The sequence below is a fragment of the Castor canadensis genome, chromosome 15, assembly GCF_047511655.1.
Source record: "Castor canadensis chromosome 15, mCasCan1.hap1v2, whole genome shotgun sequence".
In the NCBI taxonomy this organism is placed as follows: Eukaryota; Metazoa; Chordata; class Mammalia; order Rodentia; family Castoridae; genus Castor; species Castor canadensis.
The window spans coordinates 28,091,143-28,119,037 of NC_133400.1; the positions used below are offsets into that span (position 1 = coordinate 28,091,143).

The 27,895-nt window shown below is 49.1% G+C and overlaps 1 protein-coding gene across 3 annotated transcripts; it reads right to left on the bottom strand.

Moving 5' to 3' along the window:
- Nucleotides 1–27,895, bottom strand: Adgrg5 (adhesion G protein-coupled receptor G5). Of its 3 annotated transcripts, none has more exons than XM_074055941.1 (12): nucleotides 27,620–27,892; nucleotides 13,515–13,617; nucleotides 13,325–13,409; nucleotides 12,766–12,922; nucleotides 12,177–12,293; nucleotides 11,729–11,845; nucleotides 10,198–10,302; nucleotides 9,331–9,452; nucleotides 8,840–9,099; nucleotides 7,852–7,969; nucleotides 6,316–6,593; nucleotides 1–5,958 (listed from the first exon to the last, which is right to left on the bottom strand). In XM_074055941.1, the coding sequence occupies exons 2-12, from the start codon at nucleotides 13,576–13,578 to the stop codon at nucleotides 5,840–5,842; spliced, it is 1,542 nt and encodes a 513-aa protein (XP_073912042.1). In that variant the 5' UTR covers nucleotides 13,579–13,617; nucleotides 27,620–27,892; the 3' UTR covers nucleotides 1–5,839. The 3 variants fall into 3 exon arrangements, with proteins under 3 accessions (XP_073912042.1, XP_020020155.2, XP_073912043.1); XM_020164566.2 differs by having other exon boundaries at nucleotides 10,153–10,302; nucleotides 27,620–27,888; XM_074055942.1 differs by lacking the exon at nucleotides 1–5,958 and adding an exon at nucleotides 6,783–6,900 and having other exon boundaries at nucleotides 6,341–6,593; nucleotides 10,153–10,302; nucleotides 27,620–27,895.

Here is a 27,895-nt window from a genome sequence, read left to right on the forward strand (position 1 = left end):
ATCTACTTACAGCACAAGCATTTGGTTGGTCCTGAGACAGGAAGGGAATATAACAAAGCTGATGTCAGCAGATCCAAATATTTCAGTGCCTAGTGAGATCTCTCTCTCCACTGGAAGGAAGTATATCCACTCTAGTTTCAGTTTCCTGTTGCTGACCTGAAGTTTTACCACATGCACTTTATTAGTCTGCTTTTCATTGTGATAACAAAATACATAAGCTCAGGTATTTTGCAAAGGGGTTTACTTAGTTCATGGTTTTGGGAGAGGAAAGTCCAAGACTGGGTGGTCCCATTGATTTGGACTCTGGTTAGGGTCACACGTGATGACAGCACAATGGCAGGAATACTGCAGACATGACGAGGCGGGAGGCAAAAGCCTGAGGAAGAGCCAGTCGCGCTTTCTTTGTAAGGGAGCACCCACTGTCTTTGGCACTAATTGGAGTTATATGAAAAATCAGGAATTGGGCTGGCAGAGTGGTTCAGGTGGTAGAGCTCCTGCCCAGCAAGGTGAGCCCCTGAGTTCAAACCCCCTTGCTGAGACAGAGAGAGAGAGAATGAGAGAGAGAAGTCAGGAAATCTCTCCATGGAGAGCAATGCCTCCATGACCTAATTCCGTCCACCATCTGTCAATGTCACCACAGGGAGACAAAAGTGAACGCCAGTGGCTCAGGCCTACTACTCAGGAGGCAGAGAGCAGAAGGATTGAGGTTCGAGACCAGCCAAGGCAAATAGTTCTCAAGACCCTATCTTGAAAAAAACCCATCACAAAAAAAAGGCTGGTGGAGTGGCTCAAGTGGTAGAGCACCTGCCTAGCAGTTGTGAGGCTTTGAGTTCAAACCCCAGAACTGCCAAAAACAAAAAGCTTCTGGCCTATGAAGCTTGGTGAGACACACATAAGCCATACTGAACCATAGCACTAATGTTAAATAATGCCTGACCCCTCCCTCAGCCCTGCAAACGCAGGGCGCAGATCCCCCAGTCTCTACGCCCTGACTCCAGCATTTTAGACCTGCCTCCTTCACATCACAAATGAAACTGTCTCCAACATAACTTTTTTATGAGTGTTACCTACATTTACCATTCCATACACTCGCCGTTCCTTCCCACACCTCAGGCTAACCTGCAATCATTTTCCTTCTTGAAATACATCTTTCTGAAGTTTCTTTGGATGGTTCTCAGCTTTTATTTACCTGCAAATGTTGAAAGCAGTGTGTTTCTTTTGTTTTCTTTTCTTTTTGTCTTGGTTCTTGAAAGTTTTTTTCTGGGCATGAGTCTAAGCTGACATTCGCCTGTTCTCATCACTTCAGAGATATTATTCCAGTCTCTCAGCCTCTGTCATGGCTGTCGAGAAGCCAGCTCACGTTCTGTCATCCCTTTGGAGACAACATGTCCCTTTTCAGTGACTGCTGTCATCATTTCTCTGTCTTTGGCATCCTGTTGTTTCAATAAAGTACGCAAAGCCTCGATTTATTTTTACATATTAAGCTTGCTATAGTCTGTGCTTCCTGGTTCCGTGGGTCTGCTTTTCACCACTTCTAGAAATTTTGCAGCCATTTCATCTTTAAATATTGCCTCTTTTCCATTCCCTTTATTGTCTTCTTTTGGAACTCCTCTATATAAAATTTTCGTCTTCTATTCTTTGTAGCTCTTAATCACTCTTCATGTTATCATCTCTGTGCTGCATTCTTTTTCCCCCAGTTCTGTGGAGCAAACTCAGGACACTGAGCATGCTAGGCAAGTGACTTACCACCAAGCTACATCCCCAGACCATAGCCAGTCTCGAACTCAAGATCCTGCCTCACCGTTCTGAGTGCTGAGATTATATGTATGCACCACCAGGCCTGGCTTTGCTTCATTCTTTATAAACAACTTCTGATTCACAAATTCTCTATTCATCTATTTATTGTTCATTGAATTTTAGATTTTGAAATTATAGTTTTCATTCTAGAATTTCCATTTTTTCTTCTAATTCTCTCTTTGTTCCTACTCATCTTTGTCATCATGCCTCTTATTTCTTTAAACATCTCCTATATGGCTCTCACCATTCTGTTGCCGAAGAGCTACATCTGGTGCTTCTTTTGTGTCTGCTGACTCTCGCTCATGGTGACTTACCTTCTTGTGACTTGGAAAGATTTGTATGGAACCCCACTGCTTGACCTGACTCAATGGGTGTCTTCTTGCTCTAACCTAGGGAAGCTCGCCTCCATGTAAAGTTTGCTTTTCTCTCTTGCAGAGGGCTCCCAAGCCCAGGACCACCCCAGCCCCTTAAGACCTTTACCTCAGAGGAGCCTCACCTTCCCTCTCCCCGACCCCTAGTGCTCTTCAAGTTCACTATCACCACATGAAAACATGGCTATGGAATTCTAGCCTTGGGCTCAGCCAGTTCAGACCAGCTTGCCAACCCTCTCCTGCACCCCTGGGTCTATTCTTCAGTAGCCCTCTCCTGAAACCTAGGCTCCTGTCCCAGTCCCCTCAGCCTCCTTTATTTTCTTTATAGCACATGTCACCATCTGTCATATCTTATATTTATTTGTTAAATTGCTTCTTGCATGACACCCACACACACTAGAAGGAGATGGCTTGTTCATTTATATATCCTTAGCAGCTAGTGCAGCGCCCAAAATATAAGTGTTTAGCAGTAATGTGACAGATGAACGAGCAAATGAGACACAGCACCTGTCCCCCAAATGCTGTCAATCTGGCGGCTCAGACAGACAGGAACCGTTGTAAGATGAAGAAATAATACCATGGGTGGAGAGAGACAAAAGAAGGCCCCACCTCGGAGGGAGGTCAGGGAGCATGTCCTGGACCAGTCTGCGCAGGGAGGGGCAGGCGTAGAGGGTTGCAAAGCTGAGACTTTTCATTATTCCTCAAATGAAAGGCATAAGGGATGGTACTCCAGACAGGGACCTGTCCAAAGACAGGAAAGACGCTATGGGGGAAGTGAAAGTAGTTCAGTGTGGCAGGGGAAGAGGATGAGGACAGAGTGAAGGAGATGGGAGAGATGGGGGCATTGGACCTCAAGCTCTCATGGGGAGTTTGGCAGTGAGAAAGGGACGGAAGAGTTTCAGCGGGGGAGATTACGGTCAGGCTACAGGATGGAAAATTCCCTCTGGCTTCTGGGTAAATTTGGAGCTGGGAGCGGGGAGGCAGGAAGGCCTGTGAGGAGGTTCTGCAGAGGATGGAATCTTGTTCTTAATCAGAGCTGATAGCAGGGCATCTCAGGGCAGACCTTTGGGGCTTCTGGCAGTGGTCTTGGTTGGCAATAGGAACACAAGGAGAAGCCCCAACTGTAGTAGGCTGTGAGTGAGTGGGCTCACTTGGTGGGCACAGGGGCTGCCCAGTGAGCATTGGTGGGTTTATTTCAGAGGTAAAGGGTCCACATCCTGACTCCTGCACCAATGCTGGCTTCAACAAAGTTGCCAGATTTAGCAAAAATAAAAAAATATATATAGGACACCAGCTAAATTGGAATTTCAGATAAACAACGTATCATTTCTTAGTGTAAGTATGCCTCCAAAATTGGGCTTCCTGTGTTTTATCTGGCAATTCTGCTTTCAACGACTCCCCACCACACCCACACTCATTCTCACAGCCCCTGTCCCTCACAGCGTCCCCCAGACTGTGCCCTGTCTTCCTGACAACCTAGAAGCCACCAGGAGCTGGCCCCAGTGCCCCATCTGGGCTGGGCCGGGACTCCTGAGGGGAGGGCTGGAGGCCCCTGGCCTGGGACAGTGAAATCTCCCTCGGTGCCTCCCCCCACCTCCGTCGGCATATTTCCTGGCAGTGGTAACTGCCCAGTGCATGGCACAAGCTTGGGGCTGTTTCCTGCACCCATCCTAGGCTGCTGCAACCACATCCTCTCTCAGGTGGCTGGGGCTTGCTGGGGGTCTTGAGACTGGGGTACTCTCAGCAAGGCCCCTCTTAGCGGAAGCCTGGACCACTTCCTCCCAGAGCTACCTGAGATCCCATGAACCTTCAGCCCCCTCGTTAGCATGGGGACCTGGCACAAGTCAGGAGTGGACTGAAATAGGGGTCTCTGATGGGGACTCACCCTGAGGGAGATGGGGGTGCTGTGCTAGGGACCAGAGTGGGCAAGAAGCCTTCTCTTCTAAAGGGGAAATCCGGGAAGTTTCCTGGAAGAGCGCTGGGGAATTGGGAGTTGGGGGACATGTGGGGACAGCCCAGAGGCTGCACTGTGTAGGGACTATCCCTACAACAGCAGAAAGGCTGAAGCAGGGACCCTTCTAGGGAAAGTGGGGAAAGGGACCAAAACAAGGATGGTGGGCTGTACTTAAGGAGGGGATAGAAGGAGATGCACACCTGAGCCTGGGGTCTGCCCAGCATGGCCTCCCACTCAGCTGACAAAAACACTAATGATGTTTTTGTTACAACAGTAACAAAAACACTAATGATAACCATGACAATTTATTAAGCACTGAGTCTGTACTAAGCCTCTTTATATAGACTCTTTTCCTGAATCTTCAAAATAGCTACTATGATTGCTCTTGTTTACAGATGGGAAAACTAAGGCACAGAGAGGTGGAGTGACTTGTCCACCATCACAAGGCGTGTGAACCCAGGCTGTCTGGCCCCAGAGCCTGCACCGCTCACCAGCTACCCCTCAGGAGGTCAGGGATCCCTCTCCATTCCCTTGCTGTGAGGTTCGAGTTAATAAAACTCTGCTGGTGGCCTGGGGCTGGGCCCTGAGAGTCCACCCCAGTCAGCTGTTCCGGTGCCTGGAACACAGGCCACCAAGAACCTCTGGCAGCTGCCCTGAGGAAAGAGATAAGTGAATGTGTGAACAAAGCTGGCATTTCCCTGTGGTCACTCAGCCGGCACAGTCTCCAGCTTGGTGCATGGTGTCCGCAGACAGGTGACAGCAGCTGTTCAGCGCAGTTCAGGAGCCAATGCCTCTGCACACAGGCCAAATGCGCCCCCTGCTGTCCTTCCTGAGAAAAGCACGGCTTCCGTAGCTTCCCCCACATGGTCTAGGGCAATAGTGTGATTCTCTGCAATTATGGTCAGAGCTTGGGATTTTGAACTCACACCATCATGTCTACAGGGAAAAATTCAGTTCTGCTCAGTCACCTAATACCCAGCTTTCTGAGGCCCAGCTGCCTCCGCTACAGGGAAAGAGGCGCTCTCGTCTACACTGGAAAGCCCCGTGGCCTTGTCTGCTGCTCTAAAAAGGTCTTGGGAGTGCAGGCAGAGGAGGCCCTGGGAAGGACTGGACTTCCTGATCTTAGGGAAGGGTGGGATTGGAGTTGGAGTAGGTCATCCTTGGGGATTAAAGAAAAAGGGACCTCAGGCACAGGCTGGTGAGGACATTGGGTGGGTCCCTCAGCACTGGACAGGGACCATGGACCAGGCAGAGTCTGGTCCTCCCCGGGAAGAAGGTAGAGATCAGCCCCCAACAAACAGATGGAGACTGTGGGATGAAACCAGAGTGGGACCTCCCCCCACGCTGACACTCCTCCTCTCTAGTCTTAGTCACTGTCACAAAGCTCCTGGGTTAGGCAGGACCCCAGCCTCTTGCCCCCATGTCACAGATGTAGAAGCTGAGGGTCCATAAGAAATGACAACTGCAGGGTCACACAGTGAGCTCCTTGACTCTAGGCCAATGCTCTGACCACAGCCTGGCCTTAGAGAGAATGTCAGAGGAGGCAAAGCCTACCCTGTCCTCTGGAGGCAGTGGGGGACATGTAGGTGGGAAAGGTGCCTTGGAGGGCACAGGAGCCTCTGGAGTCCAGCTGTGGGCCTGTCACCTTCTCTGGTGGGAGCCAGGGCCTCAGGCTGCTGCAGCCAGAATAGCTGGGTCTCTGGGCCAGGAAGTGGGATCAGTGCATCATCTGCGAGGAGCTGACCGTCTGAGAGGAGCTGACCACCTCCATCTCTGACTTGGCTTCTGCCTGTGAGTGGCACCTCTGGGAGCAGAACCACAGGAAGAGGAAGAAACCTGAAAGAAAAGTTTGGCTGGTAAGAGCATCACCAAGCCGCCAGGAGCCTTGTCCAGAACCCAGGACCTCCACAGCTGGGGTGAGTGAGCCTCCCGGGGATCATGAGAAACTTGCAGAACCTTCTCTGCTACTGGGAACAAAGGGACAGACTCTAGTTGCTGGAGGACCCATACCCTGGCCCAGAGGTGTCTTCATGCCAATCAGAAGCAGTGACCTTCCTCTGAGCAGAAGTGCCCTCAGACCAGCTGGGTGAGTGGAGCCTTGAGCTCAGCCCCTCATTTGCCCTTGACCTGAAGTCCTTTGGTGGCAAGCATCCTACCAGCTTTCGCCACCCCATGGCTTCCTGCAGCTCCTACCGTAGAGCGAGTTGAAAGTGGTGAAGAGGAAGAGCTGGGGCAGCAGGAAGGCACCGAAGGAGAAGAAGGCCAAGGCCCAGGTGGTGCCAAGCAGCACAGTGAGGCCCAGCACAGTGACAGTGTCCCGGCAGGCCTGGGAACTCGATGCCTTCTGCCTAGCTTGCAGTCTGTGCAGAGCCCACAGAGCCCAGGCCAGTACAACCAGGTTGAACAGGGACACGAGGCCACCGTAGCCCATGACCAGGACACTGTGTACCACGGGGTTGCACACCCAGCACCTGCGGGACAAGAATGAAGGACAGGGTCAGTGAGACCCCAAGACAGGCAGGAGGCCAGGTACATTGGCCTTGGGACTGCCTCTTGGTCCCACCTGGTCTTTCCACTCCAACCCTTGTCACTTGCCTGATGGTACACAGAGCAAAGCCCCTCACCCAGCTTTCCAGCCAAGCCACCATGAGACGAACCACCTGGTCACTTTCTGAAGCACCACCATGCCTGTCTTCGAGCTGTAGTGCCCTCTTCTCATGCCTCCACGCCTGACACAGCCACCTCTCTTCTCTCCTCGACACATCTAGTTTCCTTCCCCTGCCAGCGACAGTCCCAGGCCAACTTGTACAATGTCCTTTAGGATTGTTGGCCTGGGCCCCCTTCCAGGATATACCCCCTTCCACCCTACCACAGGATTGTCACCATCTCATCACTGTCTTTGTGCAAAGACCTCACCCCACACCAGAAGCCTCCCTGCCTGGACTGGGCCATCAAAGCCTTCCTGGGGCAAAGCATGAGGCACCACCCCATGGCTCTGTAGAGGGGACTCTTCATTTGAGAGAGGGGGTACAGAAGGAGAGGAAGGAAACCCCAGGAGGGCGCAGCCTGAGCTCCATGGAGGTCTGACAAACCCAGCCCTGGGCTTAGGCCTCCCTGTAGCTTTCAGACCTTTGCCTTCCAGCACACCTTCAAGGCAGGTGCTAGCTCACACCTGAGTGAGACGCAGAGTCGCACCCCTTGAGTGGACTATCCCAGGCAATCCTCCCCATGTGGTTCCCAGGCTACTCCCTTCTGCTGTAGGAAGTGTTTTGTAGGAGTAAAAAGCTTCACGTGGTAGGACGTAGGAGCCTGGGGCCCACTTCTGCTGCATCCTACAAGCCCTCTACATACTGAGCTCAAGCCCCACAGCGTCCCTGGCTCCAGCCCCAGCAGATCTAGAGGAGCCCAGGGACAGCCTGAGGGCAGAGCCATTGGGCACAGGCTGAGCTCCAGGATGGTTCTGGACCTGGCAGCTGTGTGGCCCAGCTGTGTGTTACCAGGAGGCAAAAGACCCAGCAGCCCTGGCCCTGGAAGTTGGGCCACAGAGCACAACACGACCCTGCAGGAGACCCAGCAGGAGATCCAGCAGAAGGGTGGGCAGAGTCCCCTGGAAACCTCCCCTCACCCCCAGCCAGGACCTGGCCTACAATGTAACCCACTCAGAGTCCCAAGGCCCATGTGGTCCTCCTGCCTGAACCAAAAAGACCATGCAGCTCAAAGGGCACTCACATGGACACGTTCTGGATGCCTGTGCCATTTTCCTGGCTGTTGGAGAGGGGGATTACACAGGGTCCGTATGCAGAGCTCTTCACAGCAAGGAGAAGCAGTACCAGGACAGCCGGGACCCCTGAGGATGGAACAAGATCTCAGGAGGCCTCTGGTCTTGGGCATCTAACAGAGAAGTCTCTGTCCCCTTCCCTTGTCCAGGGAAGACCACGCTGAGCTCCAGTCCTGCTTGGGGTCCAGTTGCAGAGCCGGGAGCCTGGTGGTCTTGCAGGAGACTCTTTTCCAAAATGACATTAGTGAAGTGACAGCTCTAGAATGCAGTGGGAGTGGGAGTGGGAGTGGTCACCCAAGAAGGTAGTGGTGAGACCTAATGGGAGATGGGCTTGGGAACTAGTGAGTAAATGCAGACAATAAAGAAGGAGGCTGAGGTGGTGATGGAGGCTCCCATGATGGCGGTGAGGTGAGCTAAAGACGGGGATGGTGGCAACGGTGAGCTGGTGGTGGGATGTAGTAAAAGTAGTGGTGGTCATGGAGACGGAGGAGTGGGGGTGATGGCAGTGGTGATGCGGTGGGAGAAGCAGAGGTAGGGATGGGTGCCGAGATCAAGTGGGGATGGGGCAGTGGAAGGGGAGGGGGAAGTGATGGTGATGTGGTGTCAGAGGTGGAAGTGGTGATGGTGTTGGATATGGAGGTGGAGTTAATGGTGGTGTTGGAGGTGGAGGTGGAAGTACTGATGGTGGTGGTGGAGGTGGAGGTGGAGATGGCAGTGGCTGTGGAGGTCGTGGTGGTGGTGGATATGGAGTGGAGGTGATGGTGGCAATGGTGGTGGTGGAGGCGGAGATGGCAGTGAGACCTGTACTATAGAAAACAGTAGTGGATGTTGACAGGGATGATAGCTGGTGGCCCTAGAGCGTTCACTATGATGAGGAAGAGAGGTCAGCATCTGCCCAGCTGGTGGCCTCAGGAGGCAGGGGGGGAGAAATGCTGTTACCCCAGCCCAGCATGCAGAGTTTGAGCACGTATCGGCGGATGTAGATGTTGTAGACGCGCCCCAGGAGCAGGTAGAGGTTGAAGCCTTCAATGGCCATCCATGTGAGGCAGCTGAGCAGTGCGAAGTGTAGGGTGGCGGCCAGTACGGTGCACACAGTCCCAGGCATGACCAGCGCAGAGCTCAGAAGGAAGGCCACATTCAGGAGCAGCACAGAAACGTGCAGGTTCATGTGGATACGTGTGATGGGGTCGCTCTGCTTCCTGCATGTGGGGAAGTATGGTCCTCCATGGCCCGGGGACATCACCACACAGTGCCACCCCTGGACTCCCAGATATACGATGATGGAGAAGCTGAGGCTGATGGGGAGGGACCCAACAGTAGTCAAACTGCAAGGCTGATCTTTGGTTCCATCACCCTAGGAGACCAGAGAGAGCAGGAGAGGTGCCCACTGGCAGTGGGCTAGGCAGGCTGGCACCAAGGCAGGGGAGTACCTGGCATGGATGTGCAGAAGGATGGTGATCAGCGAGGCCAGGATAGAGATGCTGCAGCCCACGAGTGAGATGTATTTCAGAGGTGCCAGCAACTCTGCCGGGAGCCGGGCCGGGGAAAGTTGCTGCAGGTGGGAAGGGAGGCTAGGGGAGATCCGAAGCATGCAATGCCCTCCCCAGGCTCTGTCAGAAGGACCAACCCAGACCTCAGCTCCAAGCCCCTTCCCCGCAGCCCAGCCCAGTCCTGGTTTGAAGGAAGCCATGACAGACATGATGACTTTTGCCCCCTCCACTTCTATCCTTCCTCCTTCCTCACTCTATGCACATAGGTGGGAGAGCACCACTGCATCTAGATGGATGCAGCAGGCCTTGCCAATCAGAAGCCTTCCTCCCTCTGTCCACAGAAGGGATGAGCATATGACACATCAAGCGTGCTGGAGTCAATCTCTAGACTGGTTGGCAGAACTGGAGGGCCTGGCACTTTACTGTCCTGAAAAGCTAGCAGGACGTGAACCTGAAATCAGTGTCAACCAAATTTTTATCCCATGGGGGCATTCTATCTGAGGGCCAAGCCAGGAAAGAGCAAACAAAGCTGAGGACCAGAGACAAAGTCCTGTCTTAGGGATATCCAGCCCCTAGATCAAGCCATGCCTAAAGGCTAATCCCACCTTTTTAAAGAACATGAGTCCCTGAGTTTGCTTTTGTGTATATGGCTTAAGCCTATTAGAGTTGGATTTCTGTCCCTCGCACCAGCTTTTGCCTGGCTCCTCTGCCACAGCCCTGGAGCTTTCTGCAGCTCTGACTCCCCCACTCGGACACACATACCATGAGAACAGCGAAGTAGGTGAGGTGTTTGCAGTGACAGAGCACCTGAGAAGGTGAGGGCTGCTCTGTGTGGCAGCCCTCGGGGCTCCAGGTCCCCACACTGCTCTCAGCTTCCTCCTTCCAGAAGACACAAGTCAGCGTGTAGTGTTCCTGAGGGGAGAACACAGGGTCAGTCCCAGGGGTACAGGGAGGGGTGGCAATCAGGGTCTAGAGACCAGGGGGTCCAGGGAGACTCAACTGTATCCTTGTCAACATTTTATGGGCACTGACCAGACTGTGATACTCCTACATCAGCCCCTCCTCCACCACAGACCCTCAAAGTGACATGAGCCCCAGTTTATTTTCTGAAAAATGGGACAATGCACATACAAGTCACAAGGCTGATGGGAAAATGAAAGGCACGTAGCATCTTGAGGGCCCTGCACTGGGTTTTCGGATGGCAGGTACTCTATAAGTTCTGTCCTCTTCTCCCTCCTCCCCATGGGACATGGATAATCCAGATGCAGGTCCAGAGTGGAAGAAGACTAGTTCACAGCCAAGCCACATGGTAGAGGGGTGGGGGACATGACACAGGCAGTCTCCAGGGACAGAAGGGGCATCAAGGCCTTAGAGAACAAGTGGAGCAGGGGCATTCATTCTAGGCAGAGGGGACAGCAGTGGTAACGCCCAGAGAGTGGGAGGAAAGGATGAGATGAAATGGAGAGTCCAGGGCCGTCCTGACAGACTGGAGGGTGGGCAGAGCCAGAGAGCAGCACTCTAGGTTTTCCAACCATGCCAGCATTGGAAAGCAGAGGCTTCAGGGCTTGTGTCCACCTGGCAGCCCGTCTCCCTTGTTCCAGCACCAGCGCTTCCAATGGGGACTTTTTCTCCACCCAGGCCTGGCCAATGAACACATTCCTGGTGCAGGGACAGACACAGCACCCAGCTAAACCTTTACGGCCCTGAGATCCTGAATTGCAGTGATGGGGAAGAACTTTCTGGCAAAAGGGGAAGGAAGCATCCATATTGCTGTAGAATGGAAAGCCAAGGCAGGAAACCATTGCTGAGAATGGAGAAAGACTGAACCATAATGCATTGGACCAACCTCTGGATCCAGCCATGCCTGATCCAGACTGAACCATGCCTGGTATCAGACCACCCCTGGACATTTCATTTGGGTGGAAGTGGAGTGGGATTTGAACTCAGGGCTTCACGCTTGCAAAGCAGGCGCTCTACAACTTGAGCCACACCTCCAGTCCACTTTGCTCGGTTATTTTGGAGATGGGGGTCTCTTCAACTATTTGCTCAGGTTGGCCTTGAACTGTGATCCTCCCAATCTCAGTCTCCCAAGTAGCTAGGATTACAGGTGTGAGCCACATCGCACCCAACCAGATGGTCCTCTCTATCACTAGTGACTGCAAGGAGCCTGGCAAATACAATGAGTAAAAGCTTCCTTCTTATTTCTTTGGCAGGAATTTTCAAAGTGTGATGGATGAAATTAGTTGTTGTCAAGATGGTCCCACAGGTTTGAGTTTGGAAGAACCGATGCCCCACAGAGGGGCAGGGGTGGAGTGGAAACGGGGTTCCCCAACAATACCAGGCTTTGGTTGTGCCAGAAGCTGATGTTGACAGGCTCACTGAGATTGTTCACATGTGTATGGTCCAGCTGGGCCCCCAGGACATAGTTATTGAGCAAGGTTGAGTTCTTGTTATCCTGAAAGGGCAGTGGAAAAAGGGCTGAGTGGAAGAGACCTGGAGGGACCCTGGATGAGGCCAGAGCCCTCCTTTCCCAGCCTCTTGTCTCAGCTATGCCTCTGTGCCTGTCTCCCATCTACAGACAGGCACTACATGCTAGTTTGCAATTGCACCTCCCTAAAACTGGCGGGGAAACTGAGGCCCAGAGAGGTGCAATGGCCGGCTCAGGTTACACAGTTGGCCTGTTACGCTTGATGCTGGTCCCACCCAGAGGCCCAGGTGTGGCACAGAGACCCTCAGTGCCCCAGGAAGGGACCAGCACTCCCTCTCCTCGGCCACCCTCTGCTGACCTGGAAAAACCGGGGTGTGAAGAAGTAGATGCAGATGAGCCTCAGCTCTGTGAGCCGTGTCCTGCAGGCATCCCACATCAGCTCTGCCGGGAACTGCATAGCATGTCGTGCCCTGGCCTGCAGAGGGCCATGGACAGGTAAGCCTGGTGTCCAGGGCCTGTACATCCTCCCCATAATGTCTCCCAGCCTCACTTGGGGGCCTCCACCCGCAGAAGCCACAGGCTGCACCTTCTCCCATAGCCCCCCAAACCCCACACACCTTGGACCACTGGCCAGGCATCCAGCCATAACATAGCACACTAAGATCCTAAGAAGACCCAGGGTTCCTGGCCTCTCCCAATGCTGCCACCCCCAGTGACCTGCCCTCCACCTGCCTCCGGACAAAGCAGGAGGAAGGCACTGTGCTTGAGGGGCTACAGAGCACCCTTTTCCCCTCGTCCATATAGCAACATCACTCCATTCCTTGCCAGTTAGGCAGCACCTGGATGGGGGCAGGGTTAGTGGGGCCTGGGAATTCAGGCCCTTAAACCCTGCAGGGCCTCCAAGCAGAGGCAGCTAGCCACCCATTTTCTGGTCCTTCACCTCTGACCTTGGGGACCTGCTCCGGGGCAGCACTGCTCAGGGAGAGGCCAGTGAAGTTGCAATCTAACTTGAAGACCAGAGAGTGAATGGAGTCCTTCTGCAAAGTGAGGTTGTTGCCATGGAAACTGACGTTCAGCAGCATCTGCTCCAGGTGCTGGACATGCCTGAGGATGGGACACCCGGCCAGAGGGACCAGAGAAGTGGTGGCTGAAGACAGCCTGGGAGGGCAAGACTTCCAGTCCCCCAACCCACAGCTTTGCACACTCGGTGTGCAAACTCACAACCTCAATCACAATCTGATCACCCCCATCCCCACCAGAGTCTTCAAGCCCCTGCCCAGGAAAATGTGGAGAACCACTTGGTTTCATGAGCCCCGTGGTCAACAGCCCCACCCTCAGCAATAAACACCAAGAGGACAGTGACATGTCCATCACACATTTCCAGAGCCCAGTGCCAGGCACACAGTAGGTACTCAGCAACTGCACACTGAATGCCAGCCCAGGACCACTGATGGGGTGTTGGGGAGGGAGGCTCAGCTCACTGGGCAGTGTGGACACCCCACTCACCCAACAAGAGACATTGCTCTCCGGCCTAGGGGCCCTGGGGGCCGCTCCATGTACTCCATCCACCTCAGGATTTCTGTCGACGTTACTGTGGGCAGTGAGCAAGGCTCAGACCCCAATCAGCAGCCCCCCCCACACCACTGACCACCTCCCTACTACCTGACCACCTCTGGGCTCAGCAGAGCTGTCTTACTTGCTATTGCACTGTGAGAAGTCAGAAGACACAGGCAGAAGGAAAGGGCTCTGCAGCAATCCATGGCCTGGGCCCAGGTCTCCTCCAAGACCTGGATCTCGCCCTGGAAAAGGTGACACCATCATCATTATGGCAAAAGAGTCACCTATGCCTTCTGAACAACTATAGCAGAGCTGAGGTTTGAACTCAAGACCTCATGCTTATGAGGCAGACGCTCTACCACTTGCAGCACCTTATTGGCTCTTCACCACTCCTCATTTCACAGCTGAGGAAACTGAGTCTCAGAGGGCAAAGGGTGTTGCTTTGCCTGGAGGCACCAGAAGCCAGGTCTCTGACTCTAGAACATGTAACTGCTGAGAAGTAGCTGCAGTTAGCAGCTCAACCTGAGATACCTGTCCCAAAAAAGGGTCCCTCCAGAGACTCCCCCAGGCCCCAACCTTACCCAGAGGGAAAACTGCTATCGAGCAAGCAACATGTAATCCTGACCTGTCCCATCAGTTACTCCCATGTGTAAGCGTCTCTCTCTCTGCCCTCATTTTCCTTGTGTTTAAAATGAACAAACAGCTGGGTACTGGTAGCTCACATCTATAAGCATAGCTACGCAGGAGACAGAGATCAGGAAGATCATGGTTCAAAGTCAGCCTAGGCAAATAGTTAGTGAGACCCTATCTCAAAAATACCCAACACAAAACAGGGCTGGTGGAGCAGCTCAAGTGGTAGAGCACCTGGTTAGCAAGCATGAGGCCCTGAGTTCAAACCCTAGTACCACCAATAAATAAATAAAATGAACAAATAAACTTCTGCTTAAATATAGCAAATTTATGTCTACCTCCAGAACCTTGCCGAAAGGAGGATGAATGAATAAAACAGTCACAAAGCCACAAAGACAGAACAATGGAAAAGAAGGAAATAGCAGAGATGAGAAGTGACAGCAAAATTTGAAGGCTATCAAGCAGGTGACCACCTGGTAATAAATCTGCCAGACTCTTAAAAGTCAAACCCAGGTCCCTGCAGTGGGGGGAAGTGCGAAGAGCTGGGGACAGAGAGACAAGGAGAAGCCAATTAGCTCAAGCCTCATGATCTGGGAAGCCCTTAGAAGAGGAGGCATCTGGAACCTCTGAAGTGGAGGTGAAAGCTGAGGCTAGCAACGGGATTTTTGGTGTGTCACTAAAATGTTCATCATAGTCCCCAGGTCACCTCTGCTCCCTGGTGTCCAGCAGCCTTCCTTGTCACCTGCGCCAATCCTACTTCAGCACAAAGCTCACTCCTAGAGAGGATGCACCATGGAGCATCATGGGGGAAGGGAGGGTGCCATCTTGGTACAGAGAATTAAGCCACATCTCCTCCCCACCTCCTTTCCTACTCACCTTCCACAAGGCTGCAGCAGCCAGGGTTATACCCCAAATCAAGGGGAGATTCGATTCTGAAGATCTGAGCGTTCCAAGGAAGTTATCCTGGAGCTACGAGCATTTTGGCGTTCTTCGGGGAGATAGCCCAGACCTAACTTAGGGTACAGCTTCACCAGCATCAAACACGGTCAAGCAACGGCGTTGTTAGTGCTCCGCTGTTAAGGACCTATAAGCGGTCAACCAAGTATTGCTGGGCATTTTTAAATAGGCCACCCTTTCTCAGGAAACTGCTGGAGGATGTGCTCCAAGAAAATGAGGGAGTAAGTCACAAAAGAAGACAGAGGGTTCAGGAAGCTCCACCATGGGAGAGGTGAAGCTATGCCCCATCCAATGTGTGAAGAAAAGGCCCAGGCTGGTGGCTGATGAACAGGACCAGGACACATCCTGTCCAAAGGGGGCAGGAGAAAAGAAGGCTCCAGAAGAAAGGCCTTGAAGAAAAAGAAAAGAAAGAAAAGGAGAATATTCAACAGGTTTTAATATCTGCCTATCTGACAGGTTTGAATGCATGGAAAAATTACTTTGAGAGATGTCTTACAAAAGCTTATGAACAAAAAATAAAAAGAAGCAATTGATTTTAAGAGAACCAAGTCCTATAAGAAAGGAAATGTATCCTAGCTATTCAGGAGGCAGAGATCAGGAAGATCTCAGTTCAAAGCCAGCCAGGGCAAATAGTTCTGTGAGACCCTATCTCAAAAAAATCTTCACAAAAATAGGGCTGGTGGAGTAGCTCAAGGTGAAGGCCCTGAGTTCAAGCCCCAGTACTGTAAAAAAAGAAAAAAGAAAGAAAGAAAGTGTAATCTTGTTACACAACTAACTAGGAAATAAAATTTGCATAATCAGAAACATCAAAAGAGAAATTATTTAAATATAAGTGGGGTGTTTTGGGGGGGACAGTATTGGGGTTTGAATTCAGGCAGGTGCTCTACCACTTGAATCATTCCTCCTTGGATTTTTTGTTTCTTTTTTTGAGGCAGGGTCTCACCATAGACCAGGCTGCCCTCAAACTTGCTCTGTAGCCTAGGCTGGCCTCAAATTCATAATCCTCCTGCCTCAGCCTCCTTTGTGCTAGGATTATAGGCATGCATCACCACACTTGGCTTCTTTCTTCTTTTTTCTTTTTTTTTCTTTTGTGCTACTGGGGTTGAATTCAGGACTGCGTGCTTGCTAAGCAGGCACTCTGCTACCTGAGCCGTGCCCCAGCCCTTTTTGCTTTATTTTTCCAATAGTCTTGCATCAGCCTGGGCTGGCCTGGACCTTGATTCTCCTATTTACACTTCCTGAGTAGCAGGGATGACAGACAAACGCCACCATGCCCAGCTTTTATTGGTTGCGATTAGTTCTCACTATATAGCCCAGACTGGCCTCAAACTCAGAATTCTCCTGCCTCAGACTCCTGAGTGCTGGGATTACAAGGGTGTGCAACTATGCCAGGTTTAATAAATTTATTTTTACATTACATGAAAACCATATTAAAATTATCCCTACTTCCACTTAGGACATAGAAAGCCACAAGAGAACACCACTCTGTCATGCCAAGGGAAAAAACCCATAGTACACAATATCCCTTTTTTTAGTGCATTGGATAGCTGAGGGACGAGATGACCAGTGAACCAGTTTCTAACGGTAAGCAGAACACAATAGCACTGATTCAGGAAACACCTGAACTGCTTCACCTTTGACAGAGCCATAGGACACAGTGATTCCCACAAAAGTAGATCCAAAGCAAATAACTGATACCGAGTGAGTGCTTAACAGCTAGAGTGGCCATTCAGATCCCCTGGGAGCCCAGATTCAAGGAGAACCCAGAGCTCCTAGACAGTTCTTTCTCACAGTCCTCCCCCTGGGAATGACAACGACAGGAGGGACGGGGCCTAAGGACACCTCCTGATGACATGGGCCTGCAGGACCTGCCAGCAATTGACAGGTCTATGGATCAATCGAGGGTGGAGCAGCAGTACCTAGAGAAGATTCTCTGAGTTCTGGGGCCAGCCTGAGTTCAAGGTGCTGTTGGCTGCTGCAGAGACACACCTATACGCGGGCCCTGCTGTGATGGGAGACTCCATCCCACAGGCCTCTGACCAGCACACTGCCAGGAAATGTCCTCTACCTGTGGTAGAAGGGTAGGACCTCCCTGCCACCCCACCCCCAGCACCGACAGTAAGCAAAAGGCATTTGACACTTTCAAGAAGCAGGGGCGCCATAGTGCCCAGATATAAAGCAGGGCAGCAGTGGTGGTGGCTGCTGGAGGAAGAGCCGGAACCCTGCTCAAAATCAAGATGCTCCCACCAGTGTCCCCTTCCTTCCTCACTGCTCCACATGCATCCCTCCCAAAGCAAGCCGTGCGCTCAGGCTAAGAGGACGACCGCCCCTGGTAGAGGAGGACTGTTCTTCGGTCAAGGGTATAGGAGTAGCTGCGCTCCCCTGCTAGAACCTCCAAACAAGCTCTGAAGATGCTCCCACCAATAAGGCAGTTAGGTCTCATGGGAGGGAGGGGCAGGAAATCTGTCTGCACTGCAGACAAATTGTATTGGAAACTAGAAACAGCAACTTTATCAAAGCCCCCATCCTGGAGCTCAAGGCTGTCTAAGACTGAAACTAGAGCAAGAGAACTGAGACTCCACTGTGTCTACTACAAACCTTGCACCAAGTGACAAGAAAAAGCTGCCTAAGCTGGGGAAAGGACTAGATCCCAAGAGATCCCCTCTGAGTTGCATGCATGCAAGGCTGAGAGTGGAGCAGGAAGACAGAGGAAAGCTTCATCGTGGGCCTCAAGGTCTCGAGCTAAAATAAAGTCCTGGCAGTCACCATTGGAGAAGTCTGAAGCCGAGGGTGCACAGAAGGTAGTGACTACCACAACGAGACCTAAACCCACATCAGCTACAGCTTGTACTAAAGACAGGAATGAGAAATGTGCCCATTTGTAGGAGTAAAGATCATTTCATCACCCGCTACTCTTCTTTTACACACAACACCTGGTAGTCTGTCAAAGATTAGACACACATCAAATCAGGTAAAAGAAAAGACCCACTGCCGAGATAAAAGAAGCCAGATAGAAGAACCGGTTCTAGACAGGGACTTTACTATGCTTATATGAATATGTTGAAGGGAAATGGACTTCCAAGAACAGATGGCAAATGGCAGGAAAGTGCTGGAGACTGTCATGGATAGTTATGGAAATGCTGAACACACAGACTCAGTACCAGTGGTGAAGTTCCTCAGTGGGTTTATCAGCAAAGGAAAGACCCAGTGAATTGAAAGATATAACACTATAAATTATCCCAACTGAAACACTGTGTTAGTTAGCTTTACATTACTGTTACAAAATACCTGAGACAATAACTTATTAAGAGAAAAGGTTTATTTTGGCTCAGTTTTGGACTAGGTGGCCCCATTGCTTTGGGCCTGGATGAGGCAACACATTGTGGCAGGGGCATGGGGCAGAGCAAAACCTCTAACATCATGATCCAGGGAGCAAAGAGAAAAAAAGGGGGAGAAGGAAGGGACTGGTCTCCCATATCCCCCTTGGAGACACACCCCCAGTGACCTAAGGGCTTCTCACTAGGCCCTACCTCTCAAACATTTCATCACTTTCCAGTGGTGTCACCTTGGGGATCAAGCCTTCAACACCTGGTCCTTTGAGAATCATACAACAGCTGAATGTAGCAAATATAAGGAATTCGAGTGGAAATGCGAACTAACAGAACACCCAGGCAGTGTGGGGAAGAGCAAATGGGCTACCATGCATGTAACTGCAGCCTCAAATGAAAGATGGAGCCTGGTGCAGGTGGCTCGTGCCTATAATCCTAGCTACTCAGGAGGCAGAGATCAGGAGGATCACAGTTCAAAGTCAGCCGGGGCAAATAGTTCAGGAGACCCTATCTCAGGAAAAAAAAAAATCACAAAAAAGGGCTGGGGGAGTGGCTCAAGGTGTAGACCCTGAGTTGAAGCCCACAGACTAACACAGAAGGATCTTGAGTTCAAGGCCAATAGTAAGACTCTTTCTGGAACAATAACAACAAAATTATAGGATTGGGGCTGTAGGTCAGTGATAGAGTGCTTGACTGACACGCACAAGGCCACACACACAAATACAATAAAATTCAAATGAAGGAGAAGAGAGAAGAATAAACAGACATGGAAATAAAAGAAGAAAATTTAAGAGATGACAGCCAACTTTATCCTGAAATTAATAAAAGAACAAACCACAGACCCAAGAAGCTCTGTGAGACCCAGTGGGGTGAATGCACAGAAAAACATGGCAAGAAGTCATATCAAGGATTGCAGAAGCGAAGGACAGAGAGTCATGAAGGCAGACGGAAGCAAGAGTCACAGAGTGCAAATGATAAGAGATGAGAGCCGTGAAAGGCTTGTCATCAAAACTATGCAAGTCAGAAGATAAGGCGGCCAGATCTTTTGAGAAAAATCTATCCGCCTAGAGTTTATGCTTAGTGAAAATATTTTCCAAAAAAAACAGGGGAAAGCAAAAAAAATCCAGGCTCAGTGGCTCATGTCTGTAATCCTAGCTACTCAGGAGGGAGGGATCAGGAGGATCTCAGGTGAAGGCCAGGCAGCTGAGAAGTTAGCAAGACCTCCATGTCAACAAAAAAAAAAGCTAGGTGTGGTGGTGTGCACTATAGGAGGATCAATCCAGACTAGTCCTGAGCAAAAATGCAAGACGCTATCTCAAAAATCAGCAAAAAGGGCTGCGGGAGTGGCTCAAGTGGTAGAGTACCTGCCTAGCAAATACGAAGCCCTGAGTTCAAACCCCAGTATCACTGAAGAGAGAGAAGGACTATTTCAAACAAGCTAGGGCTTAGAGAATTCATTGCCAGCAAATCTGCACAAAATAAAATATTAAAGGAAGTTTTTACAGCAGAAGGTAAATTAGACTAGATGAAAAGTTGAACCTGCACAAAGAAATGAAATGTTAGATCTGATTTTTAAAAGCGTGTTAACTATAAAATAAAATGCTTAATTTAAAAATCTGCATAATGTAAAAATAGTAACAATGTATTGTGGGGATCACAATAACACGGAAGTTAAAATGTACACCAAAATAGTAGGAAGAGCTATTTTTCACTGAGCATAAACTCTAGGCTGAAAACGAAAGTGTGCAGTTGTAAGGCTCTTATACTCATGGAAAATTAAGTATGCACATTGGAAAGCCCAGAGCAACCACTGGAAAAAGGAAACAATAAGATACAGTTGATAGAACAATAGCAGAACTAAAAGAAAACTGTTTCATAATACTCAATCTAGAGCCAGGCAAGGTGGTTCACATCCATAATCCCAGCACTAGGGAGTCAGAGGCAGGAGGACTGCAAATGCAAGGCCAGCTTGGGTTACACAGTAAAAACCCTCTCCCAAACTCAAAAACAGTAGCGCACCAGTGACTCACACCTGTAATCCTAGCTACTTGGGAGGCTGAGATTGGGAGGATCATGGTTCAAGTCCAGCCCAAACAAATAGTTTATGAGATCCCCATCTCCAAAATAACCAGAGAAAAGTGGACTGGAGGCATGGCTCAAACAGCAGAGTGAGTGCCTGCTTTGCCAGTGTGAAGCTGACAAAATTAAAATGGCAATACCAACTCTATAGAAACTTTTTTTTTGTGGCACTGAGATTTGAACTCAGGGCCTCACACTTGCCGGGCTTACTTACACTCTTACTGCTTGAGCTACCCTACCAGCACCAGAAACTCTTATGAAGGAAGAAATAACAGCAGTCCTAAGCATAGTGTCAGAAAATAACAGAATGAGAAATGCTTGTAAACTCTTCTCATGAGGCAGGGTTTCCACAGCCCCAGACATTTCAAGAAAACAAAGAACCAATAGCCTCATAAATATAGCTCCAATCCAGCCAAAATTCCTGCAGGCTACTCCACAGAAACTCACAAGTGATTTTAAAATTTATATGAAAAGCAAAACACCGAGGATAATCAAAATAATTTTGAAAAAGAAGAACAAAGCTGGGGGGCTCACACCACCTGATTTCAAGGCTTGCTGTAAAGCTGTGTAATCAAGACAACGTGTTATTCGCATAAGGACGGACATGGATAAGCATAATAGTGGAATACTATTTGGCAATGTAAAGGAATGAACTACTCATCTAGGCAATGCATGGTGAATCTCAAAATCATTAAGTTAAGTAATGAAGCTAGACAGAAAGGACTCTATACTTTATGATTCCATTCAGGTGACCATTTAGAAAAGTAAAAACAATACAATCAGACCAGATCAGTAGTTCCTAGGATGTGGGGAAAATGCTGAATACGAAAGGGCACAGGGCGACTTTTCAGAGCCGTAGCAATAAATGCTCTTTATGTTGGTTGTGATGTATACATATACCATGAGTGCACACAGTTGTCAAAACTCATCAAACCACTCTCCAAAAGGGCGGATTTTACCGTATGAGACATGTACCTCTCTGACTCAGGTGTTTGAAAATTAAGCCAAAGATGATATTGAGAGGATGGGGAAGAGGAAAGGAAGAGAGGAGAAGTCAGCTTTTCGTCACTGTGACAAAACACCTGAGAAAACAACCTAAAAGAGGAAAGGTTTATTTGGGCTCTTAGCTTGAGAGTTTCCAGTCATGGTCAGCTGGCTCTGTTGCTTTTAGGCCTGTGTCAAGGCAGAGTGTCATGGAGGAAGGGAGTGGAGGAGTAAAGCTGCTCACCTCATGGTGGCCAGGAAGCAGAGTCAGACAGGAAGGATCCCATGACAAGATTCTCCAGAGACCTACTTCCTCCAGCTTCTAATAGACGGTTCAGCTATGAACTCATCCATGGATTGACCCAATGACATTGGGTCAATCCAATCGTGCCTCAATGGCGCCACCTGCTGGGGACCAACCCTTCAACACATGAGTCTTTTGAGGGAACGCTTCATATTCAAACTGTAAGTGTCTCAAGAAGAAAACTTTCAGGGTTTGGAGGACAGAGAACCAGGAAATTCAAAACACCTGTTTGATGGTAATGACTGATCTTTAATTCTTCCCTCACTAGATCTGCAAAGAATCTGAAATACCACAGCACGCAGAGAGGCTGGAGAGACACTTTCTACCATTGCAAATATCTTTGGCTCCAGAAGCTCATTCATATGGATTTGTCCTCTGAAAATAATAGGGCGAGCCAGGAATTTTACATGTGAAAATATTTAGGATTCTACCACTGATAATAAAGAAAACTTTAAAACTAGGTAAATGTCTATTGATCGGCAGTAAGATTTCAACAAGTTAGAGTTCAGTGCCACCTTGGAAATTCGATAATTTCATATAAAATGAAATCTGCCATCTTAGGGTGTAGCTCAGTGGTAGAGCATTTGCCTTACATCCCTAGGACCATGGTGACCTACCATATGACCTTGCAATCGGATCATATGACCTTGCAACAGGGATTTTATCCAAAAAAATAAAATTCACGTTCACACAAAAACCTGTATACAAACATTCACAGCAGATTTCTTTGTAATAGCCCCAAATTGGGAACAAATTCAATGTCCCTTCAATGGATGAGTACCTAAACTGTACCCATATTATGGAATGTAGCTAAGCAATTTAGAGAAATAATTTTTTAAAAAACTGAGACACATAACTTGAGTGAATCTCAAGGAAATTATAGAGAGAAAGGAAAAAGCCAATCTCAGAATGTCACTGACTCTGTCTGATGTGACTTGTATAACATGCATGCAATGACAATTACAGGGGGAGAACAGATTAGTGGTAGCCAGGGCTAGGGCGGGGCTGTGTGTCTGTGAAGGGGCAGCACAAGGATCCTGTGACGGTGGAGCAGTGTTGTGTCTTGACTGTGGTGGCTGTGACAGTAATTTACACATGGAATAAGATTGCATAGAATTAACCCCTCACCACATTACACACACACAAATGAATGCGTCAAAACTGTGGAATCTGAATTAAGGTCTGTGAATTGTGCAAGGCTTGCATTTCCCAGGTTTGAAATTGTCCAGGATGTATGCAAGATGTCACCATGGGACCAGGCGTGGGTTGCTTGGGCCTGTAATCCTAACTACTTAGGGGGCAGAGATCAGAAGGATCACAGTTGAAAGTCAGCCCAGGGAAATAATTCGAGAAACCCTATTTTGAGAAAACCCTTCACAAAAGAAGGGCTGATGGAGTGGCTGGCTGCCTAGCAAGCACAAAGCCCTGAGTTCAAACCCCAGTACCGCAAGGATGTCACCATGAGAGAAAACCCAGTGAAGAATACACAGTATCTTTCTGTGTAATTTTTTGTAAGCATCTGTGAATATGCTATTTGTTTGAAAATTAAAAGTGAAAAAGACAGTATATTGAGTTGACATTTTACTATTAAGAATGATGCATATAACCATGATAAAGAGGAGAACAATCCCAGCTACTCAGGAAGCAGAGATGGGGAGGATTGTGGTCCCAGTTCAGCCTGGGTAAAAAGTTCTCAAGGACCTATTACAACTAATAAAAGTTGGGCGTGGTGGGGTGTGCCTGTCATCCCAGCATTTTTGTCACCCAAGAATCATAAAGAGAAGAATCACAGTCCCGGCCAGCCCAGGCATAAACACAAGAGCAAGAGAGTTGGGGGAATGCCTCATATGATAGAGTACCTGCCTAGCAAGTGCAAGACCTTAATTTAAAAAATCCCAGCACTATAAAAGAGAAGAAGAAGAAAGACAGCATATCATTGAGCGGAAAGAGAAGATTGAAAATTACGCACGCAATATAATCTCACAGTTACAGGAAATTAGGTTTCTGTGCACAGCTAGAAGAATGCTCACCAAAATGCTTGAGAAGAAAGCTGCTTTTTACTTCCTTCTTACATTTTCCAAGTTGTTTAAACTTTCTGTTGTTCACAACAGTAAAACAAATCTTCTAATGTTTAGGATTTTTTTTTAATGCTCCAATGACTGTTTATCAAAACAACAGTCATTGGAAAAATAAATAGTCACATATTGCTTATGGAAACCAAAAAGCAGGCTGGGGATGTAGTTCAATGGCAGAACACTTGGTGGTGTGGTTGTGGACTTACTTGTTCTGGGGTATTTTGGCAGTTAGTACTGGGGTTTGAACTCAGGGCTTACATGCTTGCTAGGCAGGCACTCTATCACTTGAGCCACTCCACCAGCCCTTTTTTGTGTTGGGTGTTTTTGAGATAGGGTCTTGCTTTTTGCCCAGGCTGGTCTTGAACCTGATCTTGAAAGATCAGGTCCTCCTGATCTTTGCCTCCCAAGTAGCTAGGATTCTAGCCACAAATCCTATGCCCGGCTGACTTATTTGCTTTACTTATCTGTGTGTTTTCTGTTTCTCCATGTTACAGTTATGCAGTCTCTATGTCTTTTTACTATTTGGATAGTTTAGAAATTTACTTCTTTCAAATATAAACAAGAAGTAAATCCAAAGTTGTAAAGTTCAAAACAGGCCTCCATTCTGCAAACTCAGAGTCAGTCCCCAGTCACCCTCAGGACGCCCACTGTTGTTAGAGATTTGTGTGTCTTCTAGAGTTTCTTCATGCAAATATAAGCAAGCAGGGTGTCCCACCATTTTCCACAAAAAGTAGCATCCTCTAGGGCTGGGGTGGCTCAAGTACTAGAGTGCTTGTCTAGTAATCACAGGACCCTGAGTTCAAACCCCTAGTACCACCAAAAAATAAAAATAAAAAAGTAGCACCCTCTATATTCAGTTCTACAGTTTGCTTTTTTTTTTTTTCTCTTGAAAATGTGTCTTGGAGAGCTTGCCATCACCTTATCTTGAGAATTCGACTTCTTCAACTGCATGTGCTGACATCCTCATAGGGGTAAGGCAGAATTTAGCAATCCCCTGCTAACAGCCATGCAACAGGTGAGCAATTCCTACCCCAGAGGACAAACTCAAGTGCTCTCTGGCACTACAGGTGTTGGTTCTCATCTTTTACTCTTGCAAACAGTGCTCCTGAGCCAGGGTGGAGTACAGTGACAGAGTACTTGCCTAAGTGTGCACAAGGCTCTGGGTTCAATCCCCAGCATCAGGAGAAATGATGACAATGAAAAGCAAATAATACAAGCAATTCCCACATGTGCAAGTTCACAATTTGCCTATTCATATATTGGGTTTGGCTTTTTTCTATCGATTCCTGAAGACGCTGAATAATAGGAAAATCCATTATTCTTTGTCTATTATGAGTTGCAAATACTTTTTTCTAGTTTGTCATTTGTCTTTTAACATTACATACAGAAGTATAATTTTAAGTCATTTTTATGTAATAAATTTATCAATATTTTCTCTTTTGGCTCCTGGATTTTTGAGTCACACCTGACAAATCCTTCCCCATTTCAGCCAGGCACCAGTGGCTCACATCTGTAATCCTAGCTACTTGGCAGGTGGAGATCAGGAAGATCACAGTTTACGGCCAGCCCTGGCAAATAGTTTTTGAGACCCCAATCTTTAACATACCAGAGCAAAATGAACTGGAGGCATGGCTCAAACATTAGAGAGCCTGCTTTGCAATCCCACCCAAAAAAAGTACCTTCCCCATTTCAATGTTCCAAAGGAATTCTGCATTTCTTCTCGTACTTTTATGCTTTCATTTTTACTTTGGAATGTCCAGTCCGTTTTCCTTGATCCTGAAGGACAGTGTAGATAGAGACCCAATTTTATTTTTTCCCCAAATGGCTTCTCCTTTTCCTTCTCCTCTCCTCCTCTTCCTCCCCATCTTTATATTCTTTTTTAGGTGGGGTCTCACTATGTAGCCCTGACTGGCCTCTAAATTCCCCTGCCTTAGCCTCCTGAGTTCTGGGATTATAGATGTCCACTACCATGCCTAGCTTCACCCATTTTTCTTAATAAAGGGAAATGGGAACGTTGAAGTAGAAGTGCTGGCTCTCATCTGCTGTGGAGTTACTTATTTGGCTGTTGTCACACGTGACTCATTTGACCTGTCAGTTCTCTGAGATAAGCCGAGGGACCAGGTTTGGAGAGACTAAGAAAGGTAGCCTCTGAATGAACAAGTGAAAATTTCAGGTGAGAAAACCGAGGAGGACCTGTATTTGGAGGACCTGATAGTGCAGAAAGGACCTCGGCCAACTTGTCCACCCTTTATAGTACTAATGGGGAAACTGAAGTCCAGCAAGTGGGCAGATTTGACCCCCCGTATGTCCCCAAGGCTTTTAGTCACACTGCTCCCAGGCAGGAACCTGTGGAAGAGCAACTTGACCCCACTGTACAACTAGAAAAATCAAAACCAAAGCAGAAGTGACCCTAAAACACCTCAAATAGAAGCTGTGGTTTCCACTCCCTTTCCCAGGGACAAGCTGCCACCTTCACTTCTGCTTATGGGCTCCAAGTGCCCCATCCATCCCTGCAGAGAACCCCCAAGCACCATCACCCCCGTGGCCCCGGGCTGTCAGGGTGCCTCCCAGCCATTCATTATTTGGGGCCCTCTCAGAAATGAGGATTTCTTACCAGCTTCCCAGATGGTTCCCACAGACTGGGAAAAATTGAATACCATGCAAGATAAGGGGTTTGCTTGGGATCAACAGCAGCCCAGTGGTCAAGCTGGGATGCAGACCCAGGGTTCCAGATGCTAAAGCCAGAGCTCTGCCCACTGCACACTGCCATCTTCCAAGGTCAGCTGGACAGCTGAGCTATTTCATGGACAAGGAAGACCCTATTTAAGCCAGGAGAGGGATGCAGAGGTTTGTGGGGCACAGGACAGGGCCTTTGAGAGATGTGACTCTAATAACCAACTTTCAGTATTCAGGGTCCAGGCTGTGTGATGTTGGGCAAGGAACTTGACCTCTCTGGGCCTCGGGTTTTCTCATGTATAAAATGAGGCCAAAGAGACCTATTTCTCAGGGAGAGAGACTCAAACAACCATTCCCACAAACCACACTCCTGAGATTCAGGTCCTGACTCTAGTCCAGGGCTCTGACCAAAGTCCCTGGCCAAGAACACGTCTGTGTGTAAGGCTTGAGAACCCCTGCCTTCCCTCCCCCCAAAACTGATTACTTACCCCCAAAGTCTCCCAGGAACACCAGGGCCTGCCAGGCCAGCCATACTTCTACACACAACCCCACCTGCCTCCACCAAACAGCTGCCGTTGCCAACAGCCCCGAGTCCCTTGGCTCTGGCTTCCTCCAGCTTAGGTGAGGAGCGAGACTGTGGTCTCTTTGAAACAGTCCTGAGAGACGCTACTATCAGTCCCATTTCACAGATGGACAAAGAAAGGCCACAGTGAATCCCAGCACAGAGTCTGTGAGCCAGCTTGCCCCAGAGCCCTGTTTCGGAGACAGGTTTCCCCTACGCCCTAGTCTTAGTCGCTCCAGTTTGCTGAGTACAAGCTTGGTGCCAGGTCCCACTCTAAACACCTGACCACCCCTCACCCTTTTCCCTTGAAGTGCAGGTTATTGGATTCGCCCTTGTTTTTGCATCTGTAGAAAATTTAAGTCCAGGAAGGACAGATGCTTTCTAATACCCCAGGCCACATCAGAGAGCTCAAACTTGAACCCGAAGTCCAATCCCTCCATAGTTTAAGTGGTCTGAAAACACAGATTTCACAACACCCAGATTCGGAGTTGCCGCCCAGAAAGGGAACTTACTACTCCCAGGATGTCACCAGCCTGTTCCCACCCTGAGGATGGGGCATGTCCAGGGCCCAGTGTGGGGGGAGTATGGAGCTGGACTCCGGCTGGGGACAGATAGCTGGGCAGAGAGGCAGGAGACCCAGGAGCTAACCTGCAAAGCTGGCAGTCTCTGCTACTCTCTCTCTTGTTGCTGTCCTGTTGCTTCTGTAGGAAGATGAGGAAGTTGAAGCACAGACTGCAGCAGCCTCTCTGTTCTCCCCACTCCCACTTGTCGCCTCTTCTCGCCTCTCTTCACCTCAAACCAATGCCCCACATTCTCATTTCACTTCTTCTTTTGCTTCAGCGGCCTCTGTTTCCTCTGAGATGATGCTCACAACAAGTTCCCTCTTGATCTCACCCTGCAGGGCACCTGCTGTACTTCCTGGGG